Raw genomic sequence first — 23188 nt, 5'->3', positions numbered from 1 at the left:
GGGGGGGGGGGGGGGGGGGGGGGGGGGGGGCAGCCAAGCTCGTTTGTTTACATGTCACCTCTGGCTGCCCCCTCGCTCCAACAGAGTCGAGTTGCTGTGACAGAGAAGACGTGGCCTGCAAAACCGAAAGGGGTTTCTGGCGCTTTCCAGAAAACGTCTGCCAACCCCTGGTTTGCATCCTGAAGGGCCTCGTGTACGAGGCAAGGAACGGGGAGCTCCTTCCTGAAAGCTGTGGGGTAGGCCCAGTGCCCAGGGCTGTGACACAGGAGGGCGGGCCAGGTGACCAGTTAGCAGTCATCTGGGCAAAGTGGGGCTTGGCGACAGCTTGCATCAAGCAGGGGGGACAGGCCCGTGGCTTGGGCCTCTGGGTGGAAGGTGCCGGTCTCTTTAAGTGAGGAACAGAGGAGGAGAGAGAGGTGAGGGGAAAACCAGGGCAGATTTGGGACGCGTGGCAGGCAGACACTGAGCTGGCTCATGGGTTGAGCCTGCAGCCCCGCAGCACGGCTCAGGCTGAGCAACAGGGACAGGGGACAGGAGACAGCCCCCGGGAGTGGGTGCAAGGGGGTGAAGCCAGAGCCAGAAGCCCAGGCAGGGTGCTGTGCCAGGAACCCTGCGCCCCAAGATGGGGAGAACCTGAGGTTCGTAGGATGGAGGCCGTCAAGGGTGGAGGCCGGGAAGTGGGGCTACGGCGAGGCTGAGTGGAGGCCTGCGGGGCACAGCAGCGAGAGAAGTGGGGAGGGGGTAGGGGAGGAGACCGAGACAAGACTGGGAGCAGAGGCACGGCAGGGTCTGAGCCCAGCGGTGGAGTGGTTCTGAGGGAGCCATGCCGCACAGGGCAGCGGACAGGGAGGAGGAAGGCGGGCGGGCGTGGGAGGGCCAGGCGTGCTGTGTGTTGAGTGCCGGCTGCCAGAGCCATCTGGGGGCTACGCCACGAGCTGCTGCCTGGCCTGCCCAGGGGTTACTGGACCCAGAGGAACACAGGCTTGGCAGGGACACCAGCCTGGTGGGTACAGGGCTGGGGGACCTCGTCTCCCACCAGGGCCCTGGGCAGGGTGAGGGCCCCAGGCACGGGGGTGCGCCGGGCAGGGTGAGGGCACCGGGCTCCTGTTCTCCCTTGTGTTCAGCGGGCCCTGAGGCCAGAGAACCCAGCTCTACCTGTACTTTAAACACACCTTCTCTGAGGCAGGAGAACCAAGGTGGGGAGGTTCTGCTCCTCTCCTCCGGGTGGGGCAGCCCAAGAGGCTCCCCAGGGTCTGGGCAGAGGGCTGGGGCCTCACCTCCTCCGGGAGAAGTCAGCTTTGCTGCAGGGACAGCCCCTGCCCTTCCTCTCCCGGACAGTCTGAGACCAGAGCCCCCGCCCGCTCACCCATCGCACCACAGGAAGGTCCCTCTCATCCCGGTTTTCGTGGGGAGAATCGGTCCTCTTGCGGAAGTTACACCGTCGTAAGCAAGCGAGGCCCCCTTGGCCCGGCGGGCTTGGCACTTACAACGACCACCGTTATTCTTCCGTTTCCACAGCTGTCTCCAGCACTGCTAAAACCCTCACGAGCAGCAGCGTTGCAGGGGAATGAGAAGCCGAAATAACCCCAGTGTTATGACCTCCATCTGAGCCCAGGAAGGAGCAACGGGGTCTCCTGGACGCTGCACCCCGGCACACCCGTCTGCCCTGCCGGTGTGCGGCGAGGGGGCTTCTGAAACCAAACTAAACCCAGGCACCTTGGAGAAAGCGCTCAGCTGGGGAAGAACAGGAGCCTCCGGGAGGATTTTCGAGAAAAGCCAGAGAGACCCGGGGCCCTGCGGGCTCTCAGGGCAGCCTGGGGGGAGGAGGCAGGCTGGGAGGTGGCAGCGAGCCTGGGGCTGGAATCCGGGGTCTTAGTCCCCGCCCGAGTGTGAGGGGCGCTGGTCTGTGCCAGGCCGGCAGGGACAGGAGGGCGTGGCGGTTAAGAGCCCGACGGCCCAGCTCCCTCAGTTCCCTATATTGCCACCGACTCACTGTGTGACACCAGGCTGCCGCTAACTCCCCTGTGCCTTGGTTTCCTCGTTGGGAAAGCAGGACGAAGTGACCCTGACCCGAAGGCACTGAGAACCGTGCCTGCACACGGCAAGTGCTCAATGTATTACAGCTCTTCTGTCACCTGAGGTGAAGTGTTACTGAGGGCGTGGGGTCGGCAGATATCTCAGGAAGACGAGGCCTAAACCTCCTTTGGGCTTTGAAGTTGGCCACAGGTTTATAGGTTAAGAGTCCCAGTGGGGTGTTCGAGGTGAGCAGAAAGTCCTCAGAGTCACTTGGCCAGGAGTAGGAGCTCTGTCTGGTCAGGCACAATGACGAAGGAGATGCAAACAAGGGTCCCAGCTTCCATGCGTGTTTTAGCCTTTCTCTCCCTCCTTCCCCACCTCCCCTCCCCACACCCACACCCCACCAGAGGTGCATGCAGGCGCTCACTAGGGGGAGGAAGAGGCAGATGTGTGAGGAGCGTGGGGGGCACCCGCCAGCCTGGGGAAGAGGTTGCTCAGGTGTGTGAGCCAGCAGGGGGCGCGGGACACCAAGGATTAGGAAAGTCACAGTGCTGTGCTGGGCCAGCCTGTGCAACCCCAGCAGCGGTTACCCACACTGTCAGGCCTTTCCCGCCCTCTCAGACCCTGACCCTCCAGAAGAGCTTCTCTGGGTTCCCTTGGAGCCAGACTAGTCCTGAGAGGTGCTTCGTGCCCCTGACCACAGTCCCAATTTCTCTGAAAACACAGCCAGGCGTCTTCAGGGGTGCAGGGCCACCCAGAGCAGGTGCGGGATGTGGCTTGGCCTCCCCGGCATAGAGGCAGAGCCCGCTCTTCCTAAAATAGCAACTACTATATGTTTCGGAAGTCATAAGAATGTTGCAAGTCTCTGACCCATTAATAGCTCTCCTGGGAATTTCTCCAACAGAAATAATCCAAGAAAAGTAAAAAGATGTGTGTGCAAGAACTGCACTGTAACCTCACTCATACTCGAGGAAAAGACTAAGTGGCCCAAATGCCCAGCTGACGGCTCATTCGACCGGGACACATCCTTCAGATGGAAGATTATGGAACCTCAGAAGTGACCATAATGAAAAGTGCGACGATAAGAAAATGACCAGACAGCAACTGTATCCTGAGAAGGGGACCACAGACCCACAAGTGCATCTGAGTCAAGGCGGAAGAGTCTGCGCGAAACATGAAAGGGTAACTTGATCTGGCGAATGGAACTCAGAGAAAACCTGAAATGTTTTTCAAAACTGCTATATGGTTATACTGCTGGGGCTGCTTTTTCAAAATACTTTCTAAACCGGAAATAAACACAAAACTTCCTGTTGCCGCCAGCTGTGACCCTGACCCCAGCCTGTAATAACAGTTCCTGCAAGTCCGGGGGCGGGGGCGGGCTTTGGACCCCCATGTCTGCTTGGATGTGAGCTGAGGGAGGAGACTGATGGCCGGGGAGGACCCCTGCCCCACCGCACAACGGAGAGGAGGCAGAGGCCCTCTTAGGTTGCCGAGCGACAGAACAATCACCATAGGCTGGTTTCTTGCTGTAGCTCTCAAATACCACAACTCACTGGGCAAATGGACACCAGTGACCAATATTAAAATCGTCCCTCTTCTTCGCTAAGACTTTCTCATCTGTCCTCAACTTTTACATATGTGTAATACTGTCTCCATTTTGCAGGTGACCCAACCAAGGCATGGAGGGGCTAAATGGTTTATCCCAGGTTCCTCAGAGTTAGTGACAGACAGCACTGGAACCCAGGGCTCTTTGACCAAAAGAACGGGTGGTGTTTTCTTCTACACCAAAGGATGTGCTTTTCACACACAAATTCTCCCACCCACACTGGACGCTGTTCCGCTACAAATGTGAAGGAACAAGAAGTGCCCAAATCTTCCCTAGCAAGGACCTGACGACACTGTTCTAGAAACCCAGAGGTGAGCCCACTGGAACATTCTGTGGGCCCCAGTGCTCATGGAGTTGTTAGGGCACCTGGCTACTCCTTGCAGATGGGGACTGAGCTGAGACGTCCGCGGTGCCCCAGCACGGGGCCCGGCAGCATCCCAGACCACCTGTGGGGCTCAGGGAGGCCAGGCCGGGCCAGTGGCAGCTGCTGGAATTTCTTCTGATGGGTCAGCAGGGGAGAGGAGGTGGGTGCTGCTGAGGTGGACCCCCGGGCCTCCATGACAGACCTGGGCAGGCCTCAGTGACCTCCCTCAGCCTCAGTGTCCCCCCCGCCCCTCACTGGCTGAGGGCACGAGAAAACGGGCCAGTGCTGTGAGGCCCTGTCTCAGTGACTGGCAGTGGACCCTGAGTGTAACCAACAGGGCCAGACATGAGGGCCCGGAGATGCTGAGCCACCCCAAGTCCGTGAGGGAGGCCAGCTGCGTCAGTTCCAGAAGGCCTCTGCTAGGACACATGTGCAGTGTGATGCCACCCAATGGACTGAAAGCGGCCCAAGAACACGTGGTTGATGTGGGGAACTTGGCATTCGACGCTGCTACCTGGAGGAGAAATCTATGGGGAGTCCCTGGACGTCGGGCTCAGGGAGGTCCCTGGTTCGGCTGAGCCACCCCTCAGGACATTAGGACCCACGACCCAGTCTGGCCTTCGGAGTGGCAGCCTCAGCATCACCTGAGGCTGGTTCCTCAGGAGGCCCAGATACCCTCAGGCAGCTCGCAAGCACATTCAACTTTGGAAGTGCCACTTCGGGAGCATCAGAGGAGAAAGGTTTCCCCAAGGACACAGTTCACCCAGGCCCTCACCGGGGAGTGACCACAGGGTGTAGGAGCCTGAGGCCAGGCATCAAAGGGGGGCTGAGGAGCTGGGAACCCGGCCAGAGGAGTGGGGGCTCTGCAGTGGCACAGAGCGACCTTCACGTCTGAGGACGGCAGTTGTATGGAAAAGGGAGGACACTTGCTCCGGAGGTCCCCCCGGAGGAAGCTAGTGATGGAAAGCTGTGGGGAACAGACTGTTGCTTCCAGCGCAGAAAGAATGTTCGAAGAGTCAAAGCAGTTCAGTCGAAGAATGCGCTGCCCTGAGAGCTAGTGAGCTCCTGCCCCGGACGCTGGGTGAGCAGGGAGTCAAGCGCAGGATGGAAGACTAGCCCGGGGACAGGGAACCACCAGACTCCGTAAGTCCAGGCCTGGGGCCCTGCGACATGGCGCCACACAGAGAGACGGAGAAGGTGGTGAGCTGCCTCACTCGGTCTCCCTCCGGTCCTGCCGTGCTTGAATGGTTATCCTAAAAATACACGCAAAGTCAAGGCCGTGACCCTCTCTGGGAAAAGAACCAAATAAGCCAAAAGAACGAACAAGCCGTGAAAGTCTCTAGCGGGCTTTCTGGGTACAGCAAAAAAACTACCCAGATCCTGGGGAGAAGCACCTGAGGCCCGTCCTGGGCGGTGTGCCACCCGGGGGTCGGGGAGGGGGGGCGGCTGGCTGGGGCGCAGCACGTGTCCTGGGCCTGGGATGGAGATCTGTAAACACGCATTTGCTGCACTGCTCAGGTGAGCAGTGAGCCCCTCACCGGGGCCGTCTGTCAGCATGGTCCCCCCCCAGGCTCTGGGAAGGAACCAATCGAGCCTCCTCCTCCTCAGTGGTGACTCAGGCCAGGCCGCGCCTCTGTGCTGGCTCAGGATCGAGACAGAGGCAGGAGGCCTGCGCTGTTCCCAGGGGCCCTGATGAGGCATTCAGGAGTTCATTACAGCAAGGCAGCCGGCAGGGATTTGGATACATGAGCTTGGCTGATGAGAAGCTGAGTTTCTGCAACATCCTCAAAAAGGGGGCAGCGGGAGGGAGGGAGACTTCAATGGAGAGAGAACTCAGCAGTGATCTGGTGAGATGCTGCATGAAGCAAACATGTAAAGTCTGTATGGTGGGGCCTCGTGTATGCCCACGTGTGCCCTATACATGTGCTGTGTGTACACACACGTCACTACAACCCATCACGGGCTATGAGCAGAGACACAGCTGTCCACAAACACATCTGTTCTGGGCCTGATTTCTCCAGACTCTTAGAGTTTCCGGGCCACTTCAAAGCCAGAAAAGGGCAATGGACTCCAACAGTGCCCATCCTGGCCTGACCCGCTGGGCAGAGGAGGCAGCAGAGGAAGGAGATGGGGGGCAGGAGGCCCCGGCCGGCTAGCCCTGGGAGGTCAGAGCCCAAATGGCTCACCTCTCCCTGATGAGAAGGCGAAGGACCACGGCATGTAAAATCTGGAAACTCCAGAGCCGTGCCGGGGGGCAGGCAGCCACCATCTAGACTAGGGACCCACATGTGCTACTCCGTCCAAAAGACACGGTCACAACCTCACTCAAAGAACAGTCACTGGTCGTCTCTGCAAGTCCCCAAGCTAAATGCTGGGCAGGTCAAAGGTGAAGAGTACTCCTAAGAGCTCGGGTGGTCAGGGCAGTCAGGTCACCTGGGAGTGACTGGTCTCGGGGGGCAGGAGTGCTATGCTGTCTTCAGCCAGGGGTGTGGGAATTCACAGGGGACGAGGGGCTGTAGCACTCAAAACCCAGCATCTCTTTAAACAAGACCCTCCAATGTGAAAACAGGCTCTGAGCCAGCATCCCCAGGGTCTCTCAAGATGTCGGCTCCAAGAAGGAAGCAGGGCCACACTTAATCTTGGCATTGTGGGAGCCAGACTAACAACTAAGTCACCACCAGGACATGTCACCTGGAACAGAACAGAAGTTGCACAGAGCCAGGGGCAGCCCAGAACCCTTACCCTGCTGGAGGGGAAGAGGGGACACAAACCATGGGACTTCGGTCACTTGCCCGGAGGCCTGCCTAGTCTCTAGAGACGGGGGCCAAGGTGACTGCAATTATCAGGAGATTGCCCTTTAGGCGCAAATACGGTCGTGTGTGTGGAATCTACAGCCCTCGCCTAGCGTGGCTATACAGAGCAGGTGCCCCTCAGAGATCTGGTGAGATGCTGAGCCGTCAACGAGGAGATGTGGCCCGAGGGGCAGGCCGTCACCCTCTAGCACAGCACTGCCAGAACTTTCTGCAAAGAAATGCTCTGTAACCTGTGCTGTCCAGTATGGTAGCCGTAGTCACTTGTAGCTGCCGAGGACACGAAGAGTGGCCAGTCCAACAGAGGAAGTGAGTTTTAATTTTTAGATTTTAATTCATTTCACTGAAGTAGCCACACGTGCCTAGTGGCTACCACATCAGACAGCACAGCTCTAGAACGCCGCGGCACGTAAATACGGCTTCCGCGCCCACCGTGGGTAACACAGAGCCGCTGCCTAGAGTGCCGCCTTGAGAACGACGCTGCAGCCGCCTCTGTGATCCATGGGAAAGAGCTCAGTATCCGCTTCCGACCTTGACCTGGAAGCAACAGCTCAACCCACCCCGGGCACGAAGTTTCCAGCGGGTTAAACAGACCCGCTCTCTACTTGTGAGGGTCGCTCGCGGTTTGGCTTCACTCCCTCTGCCTCCTCCCAGGGGAGCAATAAATCTTGCTGGTGCTTTTCCCAAACACAGCTCCCACCTTCCTCTTCTCCCTGGGCCTCCCCTCCGGTCCCCCTCCAGGGCTGGCTGGGCTCCTGACCTCCCCCCCACCCCCCCCAGGGCTGGCCTGGCTGCTGACTCTGGTCCCTCCCACACCAGGGATGAGCCACTGCAGTCCGGGGAGGACTCCCTCCGCCTCCCCGCTCAGCCCTCACTAACCTGCCTCTGCCCTTCCACGTGGATCAGGACTCCATTCTCCCCACCGCACACTGGCCAGCACCCACTCCTCTTCCTGAAAAGCCACCCAAGAATCCACATCCACCTTGTTAAATCCAACTCCGAACACACCTCTCTGAGCCTCCTCAGCAGGTGCTGACGCCCTCCACAGCCACCTTCCCCGGCGCCCTGGGCACCGGGTCCGCGCTCTACTTTGCGCTCACGGCTGCTCTCCTGCTGCATATTTAAGGAGCCGCAGAAATGCAAGCTCCCAGCTGTGCCCCTGCCAGATCCTCTGGGTTATACCGTCCCGTGTTGCTTCTGCCATCTGGGCGCGTAGCACCATGTTCCCGGCGGCACATGCCAGGACACAGAGGGGCTTGGCGTGCCGAGGTAGTCGCCGGGGAAATGGGAGTTTCTACTGGGTGCTTCTCTCCTTGTCCCCCCTCTGGCTGCCTTCTGCAAGGCCCTGAGAGCCTCTGGGGCAGAAGAGAGGGTGCAGGTCTGAGACTCACGTAGCAGAATCACCTCCTATTGTCTTTGAGGAGAAATGATAAAAGTTTCCCCAGGTGTTGTCTGGTTGCCAACTGGCCTTGAGCTCCCCAGCCTGAGGCACTGTCCTACAGGGCCCACCATCCTCGACCCGGGAGGGCCCAGCAAGAGTCTGCAAATGCAGGCACAGCCCTTCCAGCCTGCCAGACGTGTGTGTAGCGCGTAGGATGACTGCCTTCCTGGATGTCTGTGAGACATCTCCAACTCAGCGGGTCCTGACTCTCCACCCCCCACCGAACCCATTCCTCTCACCATCCTCCCGTCTCTGTAAAGAGCCACCCGCCCTTCCGATCGCCTCCGGGCTAAAATCCCGACAGCCATCACGGACTCCCCACTCCCCCATCCCCCATGCCACTCAGCAGTGAGATCTGTTGGCTCTGCCTTCAAAAAACACCCAGAATCCTTCCCCTCATCACTTCCATCCTGGTCTAAGCCATTATCCGCTCTCCCTAAAATTACTACATAGCTTCTAACTGGCCTCCCTGCTTCCACTGCTGTCTCTTCTCCACCGGCAGCCAGACTGATCCATTTAAAACCTACAATCCTCTATATGTCCATCAAACTGATGAATGGATACATAAATTGTGGTTTATATACACAATGGAATACTACTCGGCAATGAGAAAGAATGAAATATGGCCTTTTGTAGCAATGTGGATGGAACTGGAGAGTGTTAAGCTAAGTGAAATAAGTCAGGCAGAGAAAGACAGATACCGTATGTTTTCACTCTTATGTGGATCCTGAGAAGCTTAACAGAAGACCATGGGGGAGGGGAAGGAAAAAAAAGAGAGGGAGGGAGCCAAACCATAAGAGACTCTTAATAACTGAGAATAAACTGAGGGTTGATGGGGGGTGGGAGGGAGGGGAGGGTGGGTGATGGGCATTGAGGAGGGCACCTGTTGGGATGAGCACTGGGTGTTGTATGGAAAGCAATTTGACAATAAATTTCATATTAAAAAAAAACAAAAAAACAAAACCTACAGCCCTCCAATGTCTCCAATCTCCTTCAGGGAAAAAGCCATGGTCCTTACAAGGTCCTACAGGACTTGTTCCTCATCATCTCCCTCCTTTACCTCCTACCTCTCTTCCTCTCACTTCTACTCCACCTTCACCTGCTGCCATGATGTCCTGTGAACGTACCTCAGGGCCTTTGCACTTACTGCTCCCTCTCCCTGGAACATGGCATGGCTCACGCCCTAACTTCAGGTCTCTACTCAAGTCTCACTTTATCAGAAAGGCTTCTCTGGCCACACAATATTAAATAGCAACCTTCCTTCACCCCCAGGCAATTCCTATGCTCCTTCTCCTGCTTTGCCCACCACTGTCCTACCTCTAATAGCATATGCTCATTTACTTAATATCTATCTCCCCCACTGGAATCTGTTCTGCTTACAACTACATCCCTAGTGCCTAGAAGAATGCCCCAAATATTTGTGCAATGCTCTCCTTTAGACCTTCTAACAATCTTATTCCAATCTCATTTCACAGACAAAGAAACGGGGTCAGAGGGCATGATAACTGACTCAAGGACACGGGGCAAGTAAGTGGCCTGGCGAGGATGTGAATGCAAACCTTACTCCTGAGCCCTGCGTTGTCCGATCCTCCCATTTCCCAAGGTGGTCAGAAATGCAAGTTTTTATATAGAATGTCCAAATCCTTAAGTATTAGAAATTTAAAACTCTGGGCAGGTCAAACAAAGCCGATGCCCACAGGCCAGATGTCCAGAGACTACAACTAAAACGCCTAGTAAACAGAACTGAACAGAAGCCGTGGCCAGGAGGGAATGCGTGCCCACCCTTCTCTGGGTTTGCTGCGACGATTAAATGAGATAATCCAGTAAAAATGCAGCCCCGGGACTTGACACAAGGTAACTGTCCAATCAACTACGCCATTACTAAACAAGATGTCGGTCCCACAGCCAGAGAAAGGCGGGGATATTCCATAGCTGGTCATGGACAGCAGACGCTAAAACTGGGGATAAAAGTGCCGTGGCAGGATGTGACTACGGCAGGGCCCCAGCTCAGAAGCCACGCCCCCCCCCCCCCCCCCCCCCCCATACACAGTGCCGTCTGCAATGCTGTCATCACCACCAGGGCCCGGGTCTACCTGACACAGCAGATGTCCTCCCACTGCCAGGAGCCCGTCAAGGCTTTAGAACAACCTGTGCTCCGCGGCTCATCACCTGCATTATCTAAAATGCGGATTTGTTCTAAGTGCTGAAATGCTAGAATGAAGAACATTCTGTGAAATCCAAGAAGTGGGGGGTGGGAACCAACAGAAGCACAGATTTCTACCCCACACCATGGGAAATCCGCCTTCTGGCTTTTCTCAAACCAAGATACATTCAAGGCTAAAAACGAAAACTTAACAACTATTAGCTATATTCACGAGTGGGCGTGTGAGGAAGTTAAGACAGCAAGTGTATTTCTTGGTTGACGTTGGGATGAGGGGGTCCTCTGTGGCTGTCTAGTAGACGACGGGTCTGCCCCACCTGCGTCAGGTGCCGCTGGCACAAGAGCCTGGCCGCAGGCCACCACACAGCAAGAGGCAGAGCTGTGGCGCAGTGGGACCACGTTCCTCCCACCCCACCAGCCTCCTCTCCCCCCGCGGCTCCCCAGGAGACGGGTCCCCAGCCCCAACCTCACTGTTGCCAGGACAACAGTCACGATGGACAACTGAGGACAAGAGGTAGCTGATTTCTCGGTTCTTCTCGCTCAGTATCTGTGTGTCTGTCTCTCTCCCGCCCTGACTTCCCTCTTCCCCACCAGCCTCTCGTGAGAGCAAGGCTCAGGGGCGGGATTACTCTCTGCCTTACCCTCACGGCAAAAGGCCTCGAAGGGAACAGTGAAGCAGGCGTGGGCAGAGTGCAAGGAGGGACATCAAGAAGACAAGACACAGCCGAGCTTACGAAATGGCAGCATGCCAGAATCCCAAGCTCGGGGGCTCCCGGGAGAGACGTTTGTGGCTTTTATGGTAAAGGGGTGGGTCTTCCCTCCAAGACATGCTCAAGGGCGGAAGGTCCTGCACCTAGAGAAAGACTCCACCGTGAAGAAGAAAGGCCATCCTGGTCACAGTGACCCTGGGCTTTGGGTTTAAGTAAAAGGAAAGGCAGAGCAAAGTGGCCATTCTGCCCTGCGTGTCCCCCCCAGGAGCTAAGTGGAAAACCACCCAGCGTCAGCCTACACCGCGCTCCCTAGGGCGCCCCGGATGAACATGACCTGGCCCTCACTGGGGCCGGTGGGTGGTTTTCTGACCTAGACTCAACCCTGCACGGTCAGCCCTGGGCTCTCCCTCCTCACCTCTGAAGGGTGGGGACAGAGGGCAGCCCTCTCTTCCCCGATAAGGACAGGCTGACCCATCTAACGGAACGTGGTCTGAAGGAAAGGCTGGCTGCCCTCTGTGCCATCCCATCGTCCTTCCACCCTCCACCGCTTCCTTGACTTCAACCACGTCCCCCTCCCTGGGAAGGGAACTCGGAGCGTGAGATCCAGGGGAGCTCATGATTCTGCAGTTTGTACCTGGCAGTAGGTATGTGCCGGGCGGATTTCCCCGATGCCTGTCGTTCCCAGATGGCAGCTGGGGCGCTTAGCAACCTGCAAGGTCCCCAACTAAACTCTGGTGCATGGCCTCAGGGGAATAAAGGAAAACAACCCCAGTTCTTCAGTCCCCTGGGTTTCCTGCTCTACCTTAACGGGCCCATGGAGCTGGGTCCTCAAGTCCACTTTGACGGCCATGTGTCACAGGTAAGGGCCATGGACTGCCTACAAAGTGAGACACAAGCACGCCAGGACCACCCTCCCGGACCTCAGCTCCGCAAGGACCTCAGAGCTGTCCGGCCCTGCCCCTCCCTGCAGAAAGAAGCCTGGAGCCAGGGAGGCTTCAGCAGGAGTGACTGGAACCTGAGGCGCCCATGCCTCTTCTTTTCACTACCCGGACATGCCCACCTCGGTCGCAAAGCAGAAGGGGAAGCCTGTGCACCAGGCCCAGGGCTGCTTTGAACCTTCCCTGGGGACGACGGCTGATGTCCACCTGTTGGGAGTCACCTGCCCTTAGCAGCAGGCTGGGAACTTTCACATGAGAGAGCAACCTCCCCGGTGACAGCAGTAAAGAAAACCAAATCAGAGGATCTGGGATGGGATCCCCTGGGCCTCACTAACTGAGGAGGGGCCGAGGCCCAGAGAGGAGCCTGCCCGCGGGAGGCCACACAGCCACCAGGGCAGGACTTCCCCTCAGCACACGGTGCTTCCTCCCAAGGCAGTTTAGAGGACAAGATAAAGCCACGCCGACAAAATACAAAGCGGGATGCGGATCGTAAGAGCCAAATTCTGAAATGGAGCCGCCTCTGCAAAGGAGATGCTGAGAATTTAATTGGGCATTTTTTTTACACAGGCGTTTAAACACCGTGAGTGGCTACTGTGGCACTGACCTCAAACAGCTCCTCAAACGGGAGCCACGTCCAAGCCAGCTTCTGTTTCATCTCCTTCTAGGACTTTCTGCAGCCCTTTCTAGCATTTTCACCCCGTGATCTCATTTTTATGCTCACCAGCGGCCCTCACAGGAGGACAGTGAGATGGGACCGCCGGTCTCTGCTCCTGGTCTGCCCTCGGCCAACTTGCCCGGGAAGTTAAGTCAGCCCCGTGGGAGGCAGCCACCTGGGTCTCCTCCCACCTCGGCATCCCCGGAGCAGGAGCCATTGTGACAGCAGCAATAGCACTGAAGGGCCTCACCATGTTTGACTCGGCTTCGTGTCCTTACTTCAAGTGATTCCCCAACAACCTGATGAATGGCACCATCTTTAATCTCCCTTTTTCAGAAAACTGAAGATGAGAAGGTGAGAAAGGTGGGAAGGGTGGGAAAGGTGGGAAAGGTGGGAAAGGTGAGAAAGGTGAGAAGGTTGGAAAGCCAGGTCTCACTGTTGCCCAGAAAACGCTGGAGGAAGCGTTGGATGTAAATCCCAGGTCCAACCTCCCCGGCAGGACTTGCCTCTGGTGCAAGCTTCAGACTCTCACGGAGAGGAGCATGCAGCACATGTGTGTGTGTGTGTGCACAGATCTCAGGCTCCTGTCCTTCCGGGCAAGGAAAGGAACCTACTGCTCGGGGCTGTCCCGACACTCACCAGGTACCCTTCTCTGCGGTTTTAAAAAATCAGGCTTGGGCATGGGGTTTTCTTTTGAGGCGATGAGTATGTTCTGGGACCAGACAGAGGTGGTGCCTGGACAACACGGGGAAGGTACTCGACTGCACACTTTTACGTGGTTAACTTTGTAAGAACGTCCCCTCCGCGGAAAGGAAAAAGAAAAAGCAAAGCAAACCCGCAAAGTTCGAAAACCTTTCCTAGCTGAGCACACGACTGATCACGTTTGTATTTTTTAAAATTGTTTTTAAAAGAAGCACCCAAACGATGGGAAGTTTGGGGGTCTTTTCTATACTTCTCTGTTTCTGCACACTTTTATCCACCAACAGCAGCACGACAGTAGTCAGTACGAGTGGCTACGGGGTCCAGACACGGCGCTGAACACGCTCTTTACATTTAATGTCCACAGCAGCCACAGGACACAGCCATAAAGGCTCGAATATCTGGTTCTCGGCTGCTACTCTTATACTCTTATAAGAATTCTTGGCTGCTTTCTACGAGAATCCTCTACGAGAATGAGGCGGTACTTCTATAATCAGAAAAACATGGTTTTAGGACCCTCTCAAAACACAGAAGCACAAAAGACTTGAAAGAATAATTGTCTATCAGCGTTTTTTTCTTTACACTTGCGCTTAACAGATATTGCACGACATATGTCAAAAAATACACAGAAGCCTCTCCCAAACCCCAGTCTACCTGGCTGTGACTTGAACCAAAAGAGTCAACAGCAGGAAAGGGCTCACAGGCCACCACTACCACCGTGGGGCCTCTCCCCTGCCACTGGGGTTTGTCAACAGGCATTTCTGGAGGAGCTGCAGGTTCCACGTCAAAGAAGCCTTTTCTCGATAAACAAGGAAACTTTAACCGTCTAAGTGCGCTCCCATTCACGGTCGGGAGGAGTGCCAATCGTTAGAACCTCTATATGAGATGATTTGGTAATATTTCTCAACATTAAAAATGTGCCAGGGCGCCTGGGTGGTTCAGTTGGTTAAGCATCTGACTCTTGATTTCGGCTCAGGTCACAATCTCACAGTTGGTGAGATTGAGCCCCGGGGCGGGGGGGGGGGGGGGGGGGCCCGCCTGGGATTCTCTCTCTCCTTCTTTTTCTGCCCCCGCCTCAAATAAATAAACTTAAAAAAATAAAAGCACTTAAAAAATAAAATAAAAATGTACGTGCCTGGTTTCTCAAAAAATTAGAACTCTACGTAGAACTACCATATGACCCAGCAACTCGACCTCAGGGTATATGCCCCCAAGAACTGAGAGCAGAGACTCAATCAGGTACCCGCACAGCCGTGTTCACAGCAGCTGAAAGGTGGAAACAACCCAGTATCCCTCCACAAATGAACGGATAAACAAATGGGGTATACGCATGCAACGGAGTATCATTCAACCTTGAAAAGGAAGGAAATCCTGACAGGGGCTGCAACACGGATGAGCCCCGAAGACACCACGCAGAGTGCAACAAGCCGGTCCCAGAAGGACAAATAGTGTCTGATTCCACTTATGTGAGGTGCCTGGAAAAGGTAAATTCATAGACATAGAAAGCAGGATGGCGGTAGCCAGGACCGGGGGAAAGGAGGTGGGAGAGCTCATGTTTAATGGCCATGGCGTTTCGGTTTGAGATGATGAAAAAGTTCTAGAAGCAAATAGTGGTGACGGTTGCACAACACTGTGGGGGTACTTGGTGCCACTCAACTGTACAATTAGGAGCCCAATTAAAGAAATGTCACGTCTCCATAATGGAATACAATGCAGTCACTAACAAGGATGAGGCAGTGCCACGTCGACTTAGAACCCTCTCGAAGACAGCAGGTGAAAGATCAAGTACGGAAGAGGGGATATACTATTTGCGTGGGTGTGAAAAGTCTGTGTCCCAGATCCACATTTGGAAAGAACTGGAATCCTGAAAGGGCACACGAGACATGACGGTGGCTGTCTGAGGGACGGGGAAGAGGACAGCTGTGTGTGAGAAGCTTACCTTCCACGGTATAACCTTTTTCACACCTTCACGATTTTATACTATGTACATTTTTAGCTACTTAAAAATCAACATAAAGAAGTGTAAAATAACATCCAACCTTTGCTTCTTGCTATTTTTAAAAAATGTTTATTTTTGAGAGAGAAAGCCAGTGCAAGCAGGGGAGGGGCAGAGGCGGGGGGGGTGGGCGGGGCGGGGGCGGGGGAGACAGAGGATCTGTGCTGACAGCAGCGGGCCCAAAGCGGGGCTTGAACTTATGAACCACGAGATCATGACCTGAGCCGAAGTTGGACGCCCAACCGACTGAGCCCCCTAGGCACCCCTCTTTCTTGCTATTACAGAGGAGCTTACACCAGACGGACACTTAAGCCACGAACAACTACAGAAGCTGGATAAGACGGCTATCTGAAGCCTATGGGAAACAACCAAGGTGGTTAGGATGGGAGGGGACAAGGTCTCTGAGGGCAAACACACTTGAGCGAGCCCAACACACTCTGTCACTTTTGCCCTTGAGGTCAGGGTTCAGAGGATGGACAGAGAGCAATGGCTTCAGCTTTCAAGGGGGTGGAGAAGCAAGGATGGGTGAGCAAGCATTCCAAGGCAGAGCAGAGGGGTGAGGTCCAGGAGACAAGAGAGCCTTTCTCTACACAAATCCTGCAAGGCGTCTGCCCACCGCCAAGCGACATGGGGTGAGAGACCAAGAACCCAAGCAGAAAGTGAGAGCTGAGAGGCTAACACCGAAGGGTAGTTTGGCTGTCTTATTGTGGCGGGGAGTCCAGGGTCCTTCAAGGGGAGGACCAGCCTCTGAGTTAAGACCCTTGAAGGACTATTTCCTAAGAGTAGGCACAACAGAAACCAGCTCTCGGACTAAAACCCAGCCCCAAATCTTCTAGACCCCACATTGGATCAAGGTGAGGTACAAGAAAAGTCAGTCCTCTCTGGAGAGACATATCCTTCAGAGCTGCTACTATTTTCCATACATGATATTCAGCATTTAATTTATCCAGCGTTTTTTTAAAAAGGCCAGGATGCGGGTGGCTCAGTCAGTTAAGCATCCGACTCGTGGTTTCGGCTCAGATCATGATCTCACGGTTTCGCGAGTTCGAGCCCCACATGGGGCTCCACGCTGACAGTGTGGAGCCTGCTTGGGATTCTCTCTCTCTTCCTTTCTCTCTGCCCCTCCCCAACCCGTGCTCTTTCTCAAACTTCAAAAAAAATTTTTTTAATTAAAAAAAAAATGTTAAAGGCCATGATGCCATGAGATGGGACCAAAAATCAACAGGGAAAAGCAGACCCGTCAGTATTTCAGATATTGCCATTGTCCAAAAGTTTGAAATTTTTACTATGTTACAAAGAATAGATGACAAAATGGAGAACTTAACCAGAGAAGTGGAATGTGTCTTTTACTTAAGTCAAAAGGAAATTCTAGAGATGAAAAAAAAATGCAATATTGAAATTAAGGATGCAACAGAGGAGCTCAAGCACTGAGCAGACAAAGGATTAGTAACCTGGAAGTCACATCAGTATAAATATTCAGTCTGAAGCGCAGGAAAAAAAAAGGAAGATTTAGAAAAAAACACAGAGATTTCTGGAACATGGTAATGTCTAACAAGGACATCTAGAGTCCCGGAAGGAAAGGAAAGAATGGGGCAAAGAGATACTGGCTGAACATCTCAAAACTGATGAAAGACATCGAGCCATCAATTCAAGAAGCTCCTCAAATACCACGCGGGGTAACTGCAAAGAAAACCGCCAGGCGCGTCACCATGAAACTGCTGGACACCAGAGACAGACTGTAAGAGCAACCGGAGGAAAAAAATACAAAAGCTACGTATTACTTTAAAAGGAGCAAGAGTGTGTCAGCCAGCCAGCCGGCATTTCAACAAAAATAGCAGAAGCCACAGGATAATGGAATGACGCCTTCAAAGGGCTCTGAGTCCAGCGCTGTCGACCTAGAATTCTACCTCTGACAGCAAGTGACTTCCAAAACCGAAAGCAAACTGAACACGTTTCCAGGCAATTAGAAATGCAGAGACTTCCCTAACAGACCTTCGTGAAGAGTGACACTAAGGGCAATTCTTCAAGAGGATGGAAGAGCTGGACTGACAGGGCAGAGCCTGCTTGGGATTCTCTCTCTCTCTCTGCCCGTCCCCCCATCTCTCTCTCTCAAAATAAATAAATAAACTTTAGAAAAAGGGAGGGGGGCGCCTGGGTGGCTCAGCTGGTTTAGTATCTGACTTCAGGCTCAGGTCATGATCCCGCAGTTCAAGAGTTCGAGCCCCGCATCGGGCTCTGCACTGACAGCTCAGAGCCTGGAACTTGCTTCAGATTCTGTGTCTCCCTCTCTCTCTGCCTCCCCCGCTCATGCTCTGTCTCTCTCAAAAATAAATAAACATTAAAAAAAAATAAAAATAAATAAAAAAAGGATAAATAAAATACTTGCAATAGCCAGAAAGTCTGGGGGAAGGGGAATTAAATGTTGGGAGGCCTTTGCACTGTGCCCAAAAAGGTAAAAATACTAATTTGGGGTAGATGCAAATGCATCATGATGGACATGTATCAGCATTACTTCATTGTTGGAAGATATTTTGATGCATTTTTGTAAAAATCCATGTTGACTTTAAGTATATCAAAATTAATACAAAATGAGAGGTCAAAACTCAAGTTCCGACGGATTTCAAAGGACTGAGATTACACAGAATATGTTCTCTGACTGCAGCAAAGGAAACTGAAATCAATAATAAAAAGAGGGCCTTAAAAATTCCCTGTATGCTTGCAAACTAATTGATGTACCCTCAAACAGCCTGGGGATCAAAGATATCTCAGTGGAAATTAGAAAGTATTTTGAACTAAATGACAACAGAAATAGGACATATCAAAATCTGTAGAAGGAAGCAAAAGCACATAACGTGGGACATCCGAGCACCAGGAGCGTGTTTTAGAAAAGAAAAATGCTAAAATTAGTTAAATTCCATCTCAAGAAGGTAAAAAAGGACATGATGTCAACCTCAAAGGAAGTAGAAGAGAATCAAAGTCAAAAACATAATGCATTATGGAAGTGCACAAAGAAAGCAACAAAAAGGTGATTCACTGAAAAGGTTCAAACATTAATAAACCTCAGCAAGACAGATTAAGGACAAATAAAAAAAAGAGAAGGCCCAAACTAGCAATATCAGTAATGAAAAGGGAATATCGCTATAAAACCCACGGAAAGACAAAATCCCACGTCAAAAATGTGACATATTCATATGAAGTTGGTTAGGTTCCTGAAAAAACAAAAACATGTTATAACTTATACAAAAAACCTCGTACCTTTGAGGGAGACTGAATCTCATAAAGAAAACTCCTGAGCCACAAGGCTTCACTAGTGAGCCATGTTTTTTTATTTGAGAGAGCACGCCAGAGCAAGAGAGCGTGCACGAGAGCTGGGGAGGGGGCAGAGGGAGAAGGAGAGGGAGGGAGGAAGAGGGAGGGAGGGAGGGAGGAAGAGAAAAAGAGAGAGAGAGAGAGAGAGAGAGAGAGAGAGAATCCCAAGCAGGCTCTGTGCTGTTAGCATGGAGCCTGATGCGGGGCTTGATGTGGGGCTCGATCCCACGACCCTGGGATCATGACCTGAGCAGAAATCAAGAGCTGAATGCTCAACCGAGCCACCCCGGTGCCCCAAGAGTCCTTCTACTCCTGCAAAGAACCCATATCTTCTTCAAACTCTCCCAGGTTAGAAAGAGGAAACACTTATTTCCTAAACCCAGCACAACCATGATGTCCAAACCTGCCAAGGACACAGAAAGAAAGTAAAATTGCAAACAGATCTCATGCACACGGTCACAAGAGTCCTAAGGAAAACATGGGCGAACTGCAACACCCAGTTTCGGGGGGGGCTGTGTGTGTGCAGAATTCCGCCCCTCCTGATGGTAACAGTGCTTTTCTCATTCCCAAAGGGATAGACGCAGATTATCTGATTTTCACCAAAGGTTTTATTCTCACATACACTTTACACATAGGGAAACTGAGGCCCAAAGAGGCGAAGGAGCTGGCCCAAGGTCACACTGAGGCTAGAGCTGGGCAAGACAAATTCATTCCACTAGATAGATACTTACAGGCACCTGCTGTGTCCCAGTTAAGCCTGGGGGTGTGCATCTGTGCCTCTCCACCCTGTGCACCTCCCTTCGGCCTCCCTGGACTCCTCTCTCCTGGAGCCAGTGTCTGCTTTGCTACTGCTCACAACACAGCAGAGGAGCAGCGTGGCCCGGAGAGGCTGCCAGCGCCCCCTGGCTGCTACGTGGCGCTCGGGAGTCCCGTAGCAGGTAGGAATGGCCCTCTTTGTCAGGCTCCCAACCCTCACCCTGCCCAGCGGGGCCATTAGAAAATGCCCATGTACTCCACGGCCTGTGCACCACAGCCTGACCGTCCCCATTTCCAAGCTCTACAGGTTACAAAGCACTTCTGCTTGTATTTCTGCCTTCAGGGAAACCTAAAGACAAGCATCAATACTCCTGCTCTGGAGTATCAACACCCCCACTTTGCAGATGAGGAAAGCAAGGCTCTAAGAGGTGGATAACTTGTCCATATTATCTATGCAGAGAATATCAGATCCAGGTGAGACACAGGACCTTCCTCTACTGCACCGGGACACCCCCCACCAAGCACTGTTTGATGTGACTGAGGATGTCCTGGATTATACCAACTATATGTCCTGAGACAGACAAGACTGACAGGTGTGCTGAAGGCTGCACAAATACTCTAGAAAAAGAACTCCTGACCTAGATAAGCGATGACACAAGCTTTTTTTTTTTTTTTAAATGTAGAGAATCCAGAGGGATGCCTCCACGGTATGAGAGAGGAGATGCAGAAAGAACCCAGCCAGCATGTAAAACAGAAACTAAAGAACGCCTTTCAAGACACTCTAAAGCCAGTAAAGGACGGGATTCTTTACATACATTCAAGCAGAAGCAGCTCGTGGGTAACCACAGGCTACAGGGGTGGGGACAAGGAGGCAAATTCAATGACCTGCTAAGCTTGGCCCCTTGTGGCAACAGAGGCTGGGGAGATTCCTCTTCTGAAACCTGCCTTCTGAAGGAGTGGAGTCTGAGGCCCAGCTCAGAAGCTTCTAGATCTCCTTGGTAAACAGAGAAAACACATCCCCAGGACAGAGGAAGTGAGGACTCATCAGCAAATGACTCAGTGTGTGCCTTCAAAGAGCATCATCTAGAAAAGGGGAGGCCCGCCAAGGAGGCCCCCAGGCAAAGGCTCCAGAGAGGCCCCCGAAACTCTGGCCCTGTCCACCTGAGTGGAAAACAGCCGTTTCAGTGAATCCAGAGCCAAGAGCACCACCTGAACACAAAATGACATGGTTCCCAGAACAGGGAATCCTCTATTTTCAAACTATTGAGTTTGTTTGTTAGCAGGAAATAAACCTATGGATAACAGGAAGTTGGCGGATGTAATTTCTACAGACCTTCAAAAGGCATCGGAGATGAATCCAGACCAGAAACTATTTAAAAGACTGAATCACACGAGAACTGGGTGGTTCTGTGGTGGATCAGGCTGGAGTAAAGCCAGTAAACAAAGAGCGGGGGCAGCAGGCACTTCTCTCAATGGAAAAATGTAAACAGTGGGGTCCCCAGGGTTTGGACTGGTTTTACTTCTTCATTGAGGACTCAGAAGGAGAAGGAAGTAGGAGACGCACAGAGCGTGAAGGAAACTTAGCGCCCTGGGTGGAGTCGAGCAGGTTGATGGGCCTCACCCAGAAGGCCCCCCTGCTATGGGCTGGGCCCACCCCACTGCAGAGAACACGGCTCAGAGTGCACAGCAGGGACACATGGCGAATCTGCTGTAGAACCGGAAAGGGTGGCAGAGGAGGACTGACCTGAAGTGATGCCCATGGGGGGAAAAGCACTTAGAATAAACCCAGAGAACTTTTTCACCTGAGAGAGGAACACAAGGAGTCGTTGGTGACTGCTTGGGCCAATGTAGTTCTTTAAAAAGTTTTAAATTATAGGGGGGAAAAAAACAGGAGAAGGGGAGGATTAGGTCAAGCACCGAGGAGGAGAGAGGACAGGGCTTCCAGCAAGGCAAGCTCTCCGAAGTCAGAAGGAGCCCTGTGACGGTCAGAGGCCCAGGAGGCAGCCAACACCTGGCCCTGGCAGGTGATCCCCGAGCCCCGGGGAGCCCTGGGGGCGGGGGAGAGGGGGGGCTGCACTGTCCCAGGCCCACCCCCTCCCAATCGGCCCCTCTCTGGCCCCGGACTCCAGGCCTGCACGGCCGCATGGCCACCCCGTGAGGACCTCACCTGCTGCTGGCTCTGCTCCTCGAGGTTCATTTTCACCTCCAGCGACTGGCGGGCCTCCAGGAAGGCCTTGCGGTGCTTGCGGTCCGCCATGTAGTAGGACATGACGCCCACCATGATGGCGCACAGGTAGAGGCAGACGTTGGCCAGGATCTGTGCCCCGAGGAGAGAAAAGGACAATGGTGAAGGCACATGCTCAGGAGAGAGGATGGAGAAGGGGGGGTGGGTGGTAACGAAAATCAAACCCCTAGTTGCCCAGTGTCCAGGGAGGGCCCCGGCGAGCCTCTGACCCTGATGGGACGTTTAGGGCCCTGGAACAGACCCTGCCCCGCTTACCATAGGTGGGTGAGGCCCCGGCCTGGAAGGCTGGTTATGGGGCTGTTTGCCTCTCCTGCTCACAGCGCAGCTAAATTGGCCGATCCCGTGCACCTGTGTGGCCTGACGGTCCCTCTGCTCCCCAATTCATTCATTCTCTCATTTGTTCAACCACCATTTACTGAGAACTTACTTATTAGGCGCCCTTAGGTGCTGTGCTGATTAGCTGGGAGGAGAGTGTACAAAACCCCGATCTACTAGCTGGGGGTGTATAATCCTAAAAGCTGCAGGTTGCACTGAAGGTCACAGATGTGAAGCCGTGTTGGGCCAACTCCCAGCCCTCACGCTACCTTCCACGTGACGCTGCAGGTATACAGGTGTCTGGCATTCACGTGCATCCTCCCAGCCAACCCCACCTGCCAGCAGATGAGGGGTGGCCGGTACCAGTACCGAGGTCCCATGAGGAAGTTACAGGAAGGGGACAGGGCAGCTGTGCGACGGATGTCTGTCCTGCAAGCTCAGTACATCGGTACAAAGGCCTTCTTGGGCACTGAGTCTGTTCCTCCATCCTTGGCACCCTCCAGACTCCCCTAGGTGTCTGTGGTCCCCAGCCTGTTTCCACAGGCTGCTGGGATTGCAGACTCAACCGCCTCCTGCTGCAGGTAACCTTGGATATGGACCTGAACGTTCAAACCACATCTCATTTCCTGGTGCTCATTTCCTGGGCCCCAGTCTTTGACCCTGACTGGGCCCCATCTGGGGCTGCACCAGGTTCTAGCTCCTCCTGCTTCTCCAAAGCCACCTGCCAGGAGCCAGCTCCAACAAGGTCTGGCCCTGCCCATTCCCTGAGGCTCACACCCTCCCCACCTTGGTTCCCTGAGGTCGAGCCTGAGGAAGGCAGACCCCTCCTCTGAAGGGCGTAGTTTCTCAGGCAGAAGTCTAGCTGAGATGTGGGTAGGGAGGCAGAAGTTCTTCATTTCTGGCCCCAGGGGGAGAAAGTGTTCTCTTAGTGAAGGATAATGGATCCTGGGTAGGTGAAAAATGCAGGGAAGTCACTTTTAGATTTTTAAACAAGATGGCTTAATAAACGATGAGAGGTTAATTCTGACATTAATTTTCTGGATACTCTTGGTTGTGCCATATTCCCCTCTGTTTTTGTGTTTTATCAGGGGCTGATCAACCCTGAGGACCCACCACGCCCAGCAGAAAGTTCCTGCAGGCCTGGGCACTCATCACAGGCCCACTGAA

General features: G+C 53.7%; 1 protein-coding gene across 2 annotated transcripts in view; it reads right to left on the bottom strand.

Moving 5' to 3' along the window:
- The window catches only part of ADCY3 (adenylate cyclase 3), an 88848-nt gene that overhangs the window by 22684 nt on the left and 42976 nt on the right, over positions 1-23188 (bottom strand). For both annotated transcript variants that reach the window (XM_049652460.1, XM_049652458.1), the window contains exon 2: positions 21629-21778. In XM_049652460.1, coding sequence (XP_049508417.1) covers positions 21629-21778 — 150 coding nt within the window. The remainder of the gene's footprint in view (positions 1-21628; positions 21779-23188) is intronic.

This window comes from Panthera uncia (genome assembly GCF_023721935.1).
Source record: "Panthera uncia isolate 11264 chromosome A3 unlocalized genomic scaffold, Puncia_PCG_1.0 HiC_scaffold_12, whole genome shotgun sequence".
NCBI classification, from domain to species: Eukaryota; Metazoa; Chordata; class Mammalia; order Carnivora; family Felidae; genus Panthera; species Panthera uncia.
The sequence above is the reverse complement of the archived record's forward strand: the minus strand, read 5'-3'. Positions and strand labels throughout refer to the sequence as shown.